The 9,481-nt window shown below is 45.9% G+C and overlaps 1 protein-coding gene across 3 annotated transcripts in view; it reads right to left on the reverse strand.

The window, feature by feature from the left end:
• Positions 1-9,481, reverse strand: part of usp28 (ubiquitin specific peptidase 28) — a 51,069-nt gene that overhangs the window by 26,666 nt on the left and 14,922 nt on the right. For 2 of the 3 annotated variants that reach the window (XM_055660487.1, XM_055660489.1), the window contains exons 2-6: positions 8,343-8,420; positions 5,540-5,672; positions 3,911-4,025; positions 2,949-3,111; positions 1,089-1,175 (exon numbers count right to left, since the gene is read on the reverse strand). In XM_055660487.1, the coding sequence (XP_055516462.1) occupies positions 1,089-1,175; positions 2,949-3,111; positions 3,911-4,025; positions 5,540-5,672; positions 8,343-8,420 (576 nt within the window). Of the gene's footprint in view, positions 1-1,088; positions 1,176-2,948; positions 3,112-3,910; positions 4,026-5,539; positions 5,673-8,305; positions 8,421-9,481 lie in introns of those variants that run through there. The other variant, XM_055660490.1, reaches the window with a different exon arrangement.

Here is a 9,481-nt window from a genome sequence, read left to right on the forward strand (position 1 = left end):
CAGTGGACATTACATTAAAGATTCATGAGGAAAAGCTAGGATATTGGTTGTTACATTGGCCATTAGAGATGCTCTCTTCCTCTTGATACAGAATCAGGGGACTATTCCATTTGACTAAAGGAGTTTCTAATGTTGACTAATCAATACTTTATTTCATTGAATGCACCATGAACATTTGTCCCAATACCGTATTGGTGTTGACGCTGCCCAGAAATCTCCCCTCATTCCTCACTCCCTTCTCTTGTACTTCATGCAACTTGTCCACATGACAACTATGTATCTGCCACAATTGCTTGATTTAAGGCGATGGCTGAGGCCTGCTGGTGACCTTTCTGTCCTGGGCCTCCTCCATGGCCAGAGTGAGTCCCACTGCAAATTGGAGGAGCAGCACCTCATATTTCGCTTGGGTAGTTTACACCCCAGCAGTATGAACATTGACTTCTCCAATTTCAGGTAGTCCTTGCTTTCTCCCTCCTTCCCCTCCCCTTCCCAGCTCTCCCACAGCCCACTGTCTCCGCCTCTTCCTTTCTTCTTCCCACCACCCTCCCCACACCCACATCAGTCTGAAGAAGGGTCTCAACCAGAAATGTCACCTATTCCTTCGCTCCATAGATGCTGCCTCACCCGCTGATTTTCTCCAGCATTTTTGTCTACCTTCCTAATGTAGAATACATTACATGTACTGTATGTGTTGTATATACAGTATACAACTGTATACTGTGAAGGAATATTGTTTCAATATTCCCCTGAAGGAAAGAATCTTGCCAACTCCGTTTTTGGAATAACCATTGACTATTTTACATTCTTTGTCAAACTTGTCACATCAATATGGAACCATCATCTCCTGCTCAGCTGGACCAAATACCTTTACAATTTAAAGGTTGCTACACTTCAGCCTTCTCTCTATATCTTAGTCTTTATACATTGTAAGGCAAAGAATCAACCCATTGTAGCCAGCAGGTTAAGTATTGTTATATGGTGATTAGCAACATAACCTGTTGTTCTTCCTCACAGAATGTCTACGCACCCTCTCCACCCCCCACATGATGTCGTTTGTGAACCATTATTGCAATACTTCATGAACTTACAGTGTGGCTTCTGCAGGCTTGGTGTAGATTTTGTGGAACCTTGTAGCTCAGTACAAGACGACGGAACACAGGCAGTTGGAATAGTGACTGAAACAAAACATACATGAATGTTACAGCTCCACCCACAGATTGTAATCGGGAAATATTTTGTGATCTTTTGCTGCTCCATATTTCTAACCACTGCAAAACTAAGCAAGCCTTGCATTTCTGACATTCATCACAAACTCTCTCCCACTGTCTACTGAAACCTCCACGTTCAGCAGTTCCCCACCCAAACTTGCTGAATTAGCTGGGAATGTTCATCTCCTGGCACAGCAGTAGAGTTACTGCCTCACAGCGCCAGAGACCCTGGCTTGTTCCTGACTACGGGTGCTGTCTGTACTGAGTTTGTATATCCTGCAGGTTTGTTGGCTAATTGGCTTTGGTGAGAATGGTAAATTGCCCCTAGTGTGTAGGATAGTGCTAGTGTACGGGGTGGTCACTGGTCAGTGTGGATTAGGGATAGCTAAATGAGAACATTCTCAAAACAATGCAGGTGAGGTGGCACCAGAGGCAAGAGCTAAGGTAGGTAAAGGATAATGGCAAAACAGAGAAGTAATGTGAAAGGTAACAATGATGGTGTGGATGTGTGGGGAAAGGTGGAGAATTCATCAGATAATCTTCAGTTACCTCCTCAGTCAATGTAGCAAAGTTATAACAGCTAATTTAGGATTTTGCCAAACATAGAAAGCAGGTTAATTAAAGGGATAAGATGTACAATAAATGTACATGCCTTTAGAAGGTTTTATACAGCTGCATTTTAAAATGGGAGTGTTGGAGCCTGATTGGAACAAGTGACAACCAACCTATTCTGAAGCATTTAGTTTCCATTAACAGGGTTGTGGAATGACCTCATCTGTTCTGATAAACACGAGCTGGAGAAAGCTCCACCTCAAGCCATTAAGTGCCACCTGATACCAATCAGAACCATGCCATCTACTCAAAGAGAAATACAGCAAAGATGCCAAGTTATAATTTAATTCTGGAGCCCTTCATTCTCTTGGCCAGCTTGGTCAGCAATCAGAGAATTAATCGTTGCATGGGTTAGATTCCCGGCAAATAACCCATCTAAGTTATCTTGTGTAGGGTGGAACTGCAGATGCTGGTTTAAATCAATGGTAGACACAAAATGCTGGAGTAACTCAGCGGGGCAGGCAGTATCTCTGGAGAGAAGGAACGGTGACGTTTCAGGTCACGATCTTTCTTCAGGCTGAAGCATTTTGTGTCTATGCCCAATTTTAGTTTAGTTTAGTTTAGAGACGTGATATGAACAAAATGCACAAAGCTGCAGGACAATGCGACAGTCAGAAACTGTGGATCTACTCCAGACCCAGTAATGTGAAGCCGCTGCCACTCTACTCCATTTCCCACAAAGGCCGATGAAACATTACAGCTGTCAGGAAACTTTGTACATTTATGGCAGCAAAAATAGATAAGAATGGCCTGGGTCCCTCTCAAGTAAAGGCACTAAATAACCATCAGTAATTATTACTGTTGTACTGTGATGGCAGGAAGTAACCAACTGGCTACCATGCAGCTCATCACTCACACTTGTTACCCGAATCACACACTCATTACCTGACCCCCCCCCCCCACTGACCACACTGCCCCCCCCACACCCACACTGACCCAGTGACCGCCCCCCCACACTGACCTCCCCCCCACACTGACTCTGACTCCCCCCCCCCACACTGACTCCCCCCCCCCACTGACTCCCCCACACTGACCAGTGACACCACCCCCTATAGTGACCACACTGACCCCCCCCACATTGCCCCCCCCCCCCCCCCCCCACATGATTTACACACACACACACATTACCTGAATCACAGCACTGAACCAGCAGGTGTTGCCCACATTTTTGAGACCCACAGGCCACTTGTCGTCCCGTTTGCGATCGTGTGGGTTGGGGGAATCCCCCCAGGCTTCACATCTCCTTCTTTTCAACCCAGCTTTACTCTCGCCCCCACTCACATCCCCCGCTCTGTGGAGCAAGGAGACAATTCCATCACCTTACAGTCAACACCAGCAAAGTTATGGTCCAAGACCATGGGGACAAGTTACATAAAGACACATGTCTGGGTTGTCGTTTTGTTATCTACAGCGGTGGAAGTGGGTGGTATTTGGGGACGGGATAGAGTCCAGACCTCAGGGGCAATGCTCGTCTTACTGGGAAAACTGAGGCATCGCAGCTCAACTGTAAACCTAGCAAAGATGACAATAAAAGGCCATCCATCCATCCATGACCACATTGTGAAGCAAAGATTTAAATCAAAGCAACTGACAAAGTTGGCTTTTGTGCTTCTAGCCTTAAAGTGCATTGCTTCATATCTCCTCCACTCACTGTAGGAATGTTACAGAGTCACCTCCACTTTGACATCAGCCCAACCCCCACCCACATTGTTATGTCTGAAGGTTCTATATCATGGGATGCTGACTTCCCAATCCAGCCCATCTCCTCCAAATTAACACAATTTTCCCATGTTTGCTGATCAATGTTTCACTTGTAAAAGTTCTGATGCCTTGCTTCCTTGCCCAGTTCCTCATGAAGTCTGTTTGTTCTGTGTTGTGGTCTGGCCATTTCCCTCCACATTTGACCCTTCCCCATCCCCTCACATGTTCCCAGAGTTCTATTCTCCTTCCACGTTAGTTGTTCGGCACGGACTTGTAGGGCCGAGATGGTCTGTTTCCGTGCTGTAATTGTTATATGGTTAGTTTAAACAGCAGTGGCAAGGCCAGGCGTCAAGGCCAATGTTAGTCAAGGATATGTATGGGGTGCGTACTGGTCAAGGTCCTGAATCTCAGCGGTCCCACTTTCCTTCTTGTCGCTTTCCCTCAGGCTCAGAGCGATCGCCTTTTGCAGATCCTCCTTTTCATCACCAGTCAGATCGATGACACCTGAAAGACACGGTGAGAATGTACCCGAGGCCTGGCGAATAGAATGGGTAAAGGGACCAAAATAATCAGACGACTTGTTCAACCCCGCTTTAAGCTTGAGGTTAGTTTATTGTCAAGTGTACCGAGGTACAGACAAAAGATTTTTGTTGCACGCTAACCAGTCAGCGGAAAGATAATATATGATTCCGATCAAAACGTCCACAGGGTACACACACGATAAAGGGAATATCCTGAATAACGTTTAGTGCAAGGTAAAGTCCAGTCAAGTCTGATAAGGACCTCCACACTTTGTAACCACCACTAAGGGCAAGGAGAGGATTCTGAATGATCATTCTCACTGACCAGAGATTGTTTAGACCAGTGATTATTTTAGTGCCAGACCAGAGAGAGGGGAAAATGGCAACATGATGTTGAGTTGTCAATGGCCAACACTGCACACATTAGCCAACCCTCTGATTACACTGTAAACGGCTCGATTGGAATCATGTATTGTCTTTTCACTGACTGGTTAGCACGCAACAAAAGGTTTTCACTGTACCTCAGTACACGTGACAATAAACTAAACTGAATTGAATTGATCAGTCTGGTCTGAGTCACGGACTGACAATTTTCCCCTCTACATTTGACCATTCTTCATCCCCTAACATATTACCAGAGTTCTATTAGAAACATAGACAATGGGTGCAGGAGTAGGCCATTCGGCCCTTCGAGCCAGCACCACCATTCAATATGATCATGGCTGATCATCCAAAATCCCGTTCCTGCTTTCTCCCCATGTCCCTTGATTCTGTTAGCCCCAAGAGCTAAATCTAACTCTCTCTTGAATACATCCAGTGAATCGGCCTCCACTGCCTTCTGTGGCAGAGAATTCCAGATTTACAACTCTCTGGGTGAAAACGTTTTTCCTCATCTCAGTCCTAACTAGTCTACCCCTTATTATTACACCGTGACCCCTGGTTCTGGACACCCCCAACATGGGGAACATTTCCTGCATTTAGCCTGTCCAATCCCTTAAGAATTTTAAACGTTTCTATAAGATCCCCTCTCATCCATCGAAATTCCAGTGAATACAAGCTCAGTGGCTCCATTCTTTCATCATATGTCAGTCCCACAATCCCAGGAATTAACCTGGTGAACCCACGCTGCACTCCCTCAATAGCAAGGATGTCCTTCCTCAAATTAGGAGACCAAAACTGCACACAATACTCCAGGTGTGGTCTCACCAGGGCTCTGTACAAATGCAGTAGGACCTCCTAAACACAAATCCTCTTGCAATGAAGACCAACATGCCATTAGCTTTCTTCAATGCCTGCTGTACCTGCATGCTTACTTTCAGTGACTAATGTACAAGGATATCCGGGTCTTGTTGCACCTCCCCTTTTCTCCTGCTAAATTTGTTTAAATGCACCCGAGTCTTGCCCCTCAAGGATGTGTACGGAGTTTGTATTGGTAAGGTTCGCGATTCACAGCGGTCCCAGTTAGCCAACTTGCAAATGTCAGGCATAAATACTTACTGCCCCGTGACTGGTTATCTGTGGCTCCGCTACTCTCACTCTCGGCTTCATTGGCTGACGTGCCATCATCTGGTTCCCTGGCACTTTCCCCAGTGAGGAAGCTCACCGCCTGGTTTATGTCACCACCGCTGATCTGCAATAGACGGGGCAGGTAGTTACAGCAGCAAGTTAGCACATCCGTGATCAATACTTCAATATAATCCCAGGGATGAGTGGGTTCACATATGATGAGCATTGGGCAACACTGGGCCTGTACTCGCTGGAGTTTAGATGAATGAGGGGGAACCTCATTGAAACATCGAATAGTGAAAGGTCTGGATAGAGTGGATGTGGAGAGGATGTTTCCACTAGTGGGAGAGTCTAGGACCAGAGGGCACACAGCCTCAGAATTAAAGGACGTACCTTTAGGAAGGAGACGAGAAGGGATTTCTTTAGTCAGAGGGTGGTGAATCTTTGGAATTCATTGCCACAGACAGCTGTGGGGCCAAGTCAATAAGTATTTTTAAAGCGGAGATTGACAGATACGTGATTGGTGCGTGTGTCAGGGGTTAATGGGAGAAGGCAAGAGAATGAGGGTTTGAGAGAAAGATAGATTAGCCATGATTGAAAGGCAGAGTATAACTTGATGGGTCGAATGGCCTCATTCTGCTCCTAGAACATGAACTTCAGAAAAAAAAAACAGGAAATGCCGACAGGTGTAATTAAAATTCCCTGGGGATTCACGGCACCAACATGTGCTTCCACACCTGGTTACACAATGTCATCTACAGGTGTATAACTGTTTCAATTCCTGTATTTCCCATTAGACAGGGAATTACTCAGGCCTCGTTTAGTTCAGTTTAGAGATAAAGTATGGAAGAAGGCCCTTCGGCCCACCCTGTGTACTAACCATCGATCACCCGTATACTAACGGCATTCTATGCACCAGGGACAATTTACAGAAACCAATTAACCTACAAACCTGCATGTCTTGGGAATGTGGGAGGAAACTGGAGCACCCAGTGAAAACCTTGTTGAGGCTGCACCTCCAATAGATCCCTTCGATGGTGGGGGGTCAGTATTGTGATGGACCTTCGATGGTGGGAGGTCAGTACCTGTGATGGACCTTTGATGGTGGGGGGTCAGTATTGTGATGGACCTTCGATGGTGGGGAGGTCAGTACCTGTGATGGACCTTCGATGGTGGCAGAGGCATTTATGGGCTTTCTCTATGATTGCCTCCATTGTTAACTAATGCTTCATCTAGGTTCTTATTATCTATTTTTTTAAATGCTGCTGTTGTAATTACGACAAGTTCGATGCCAGAATGCCGAAGGATTTATTGGTTCTACTTGAAGTGTTTTAGAAACTTTGATGGAGTTCTCTCCGAGCTCACACAATAAAATGGCTGCAGTTTCAAGCGCCTGCCACAAGGAGTCATGAGTTAGCTGTGGTCTTCAAGCACAGGTTACACTCCATCATCAAGTTCGCTGACGACACCACTGTTGTGGGACGTATCACTGATGGGGATGAGTCAGAGTATAGAAGTGAGATCGACCGATTGACCAAATGGTGCCAGCACAATAACCTGGCTCTCAACACCAGCAAAACCAAGGAACTGATTGTGGACTTTGGAAGGGGTAGGATGGGGACCCACAGTCCCGTTTATATCAACGGGTCGATGGTGGAAAGGGTCAAGAGCTTCAAATTCCTGGCCGTGCATATTTCCGAAGATCTTTCCTGGTCTCAGCAAGAAAGCACATCAGCGCCTCTACTTCCTGAGGAGATTATGCAGAGTCGGTATGTCAAAGAGGATTCTCTCAAACTTCTACAGGTGCACAGTAGAGAGCATGCTGACCGGTTGCATCGTGGCTTGGTTCAGCAACTTGAATGTCCAGGAGCGGAAAAGACTACAGAAAGTTGTGACCACTGCCCAGTCCAATATCGGCTCTGACCTCCCCACCATCGAAGGGATCTATCGGAGTCGCTGCCTCAACAAGGTTGCCAACATCATCAAGGACCCACACCATCCTGGCCACACACTCATCTCTCCGCTGCCATTGGGAAGAAGGTACAGGAGCCTGAAATCTGTAACGTCCAGGTTCAGGAACAGCTTCTTCCCTACAGCCATTGGACTATTAAACACAACTTCAAATAAGCTCTGAATAATAATAGTCTATTATTATTATTGCACTATATCTGTTTATTTATTGTGTATATCTGGTCTATGGTCTATAGACACTGAACTTTTATCTTCCGTTTTGTATTATGTTTATATATGCTGTTGTGCTGCAGCAAGTAAGAATTTCATTGTCCTATCTGGACACATGACAATAAAACTTCTCTCGACTTGACTCTTGACTCATCAAGAATCTATCTCTGCCATACAAATATCCATTGGCTTGTAGCTACATGTGATTGACATTAGCGCATAATTAATTGTCCTGAATAGGATTGGACCTTGTAGGAACACTTAATCTCATTGTTAACACATTCTGCCTTGAAGGGTAGCTATGAAAGTATGCCCCAGGAAACTGCAAACTCCAACACGATGGTTTAGGTTGATCTGGATCCTCAGAAACGGAACCTTCTCACTCCCACGGGGTACATGTGCTGACCCTCCATTATCTATGTAGACCAACTAACTGTCAGGGAAAGTGGCTGAGAATTCAGGCAGCAGGGGGTGGTGTAGGAGAGAGGGTTGGGGAATTGAGATGAGATAAATCACTTTAGACTCCAACTGTCCAACATGGCTTGTGGCTTCTGTAGTAGGGAGAGGAACACTGACCTGGATGGCCTTCTGTAGCAGGGAGAGGAACACTGACCTGGATGGCCTTCTGCAGCAGCTGATTGTTGTGGACTCCCGTGATCTCCCTCAGTTGGCTGATGATTAAACAACTGGTCTGGAGAAAGAAGAGAAAGGAATGTAAGGCAGTGGAATTAGATGATGCGTTTTGGTGCCCTGAAGATGTTGCCCATGTAATTCCAAAACGTTGCCCATTTCCTTCGCTACTTAGATGCTGCCGCACCCGCTGAGTTTCTCCAGCATTTTTATCTACCATTGACTTTTCTAACTTCAGGTAGCCCTTTCCCTCTCTCTCCATCACCTCCCCTTCCCATTTCTCCCACTAGTCTAACTGTCTCCGCCTACATTCTATATTTGTACCACCCTCTCCCCTGACATCAGTCTGAAGAAGGGTCTCGACCCGAAACGTCACCCATTCCTTCTCTCCAGAGATGCTGCCTGTCCCGCTGAGTTACTCCAGCTTTTTGTGTCTACCTTCAATTTGTCACTAACTACATTGGATGTTCCAATTAACCCATGTCTAAGTATTCCATTTCCTTGTATCGGAAGCTAAAGGTGAATGATGTTGTGTACTAAATCTGAAATTCACTCCACAGACACAAAGCAAGGGCAAAAATCTATCCTATACAGCGTGTCTATTGGTTTTCCAATGAGCAGAGAGATGGCTCCAAGACTTCCCTTCAATTTAAATGATGCTTCCTGGATCCTTCTCGTTCTGCACAGACACTCGCTAAACCATGTAATAAAACTTTGGATAGTTTTCCTTCACAAAGTACATCAGATGGAGACCTTCCTTTATAATTGTCTTGTGTACTGAGGTACAGTGAAAAGCGTGTGTGTGTGTGTGTGTGTGTGTGTGTGTGTGTGCGTGCGTGTGCGTGTGCGTGTGTGTGTGTGTGCGTGTGTGTGTGTCTGTGTGTGTGTGTGTGCGTGTGTGTGTGTGTGTGTGTGTGTGTGTGTGTGTGTGTGTGTGTGTGTGTGTGTGTGTGTGTGTGCGTGTGTGTGCGTGGTGTGTGCGTGTGTGTGTGTGTGTGCGCTATCCAGCCAGCGGCAAGACTGTACATAAATGATTACAATCGAGCCACGGTTGAACCCTGGTCTTTGCCCAGGACTAAATACTGATGTGTGGGAAGGAACTGCAAGTGCTGGTTTACACCG

The sequence above is a fragment of the Leucoraja erinacea genome, chromosome 32 (genome assembly GCF_028641065.1).
Source record: "Leucoraja erinacea ecotype New England chromosome 32, Leri_hhj_1, whole genome shotgun sequence".
In the NCBI taxonomy this organism is placed as follows: Eukaryota; Metazoa; Chordata; class Chondrichthyes; order Rajiformes; family Rajidae; genus Leucoraja; species Leucoraja erinaceus.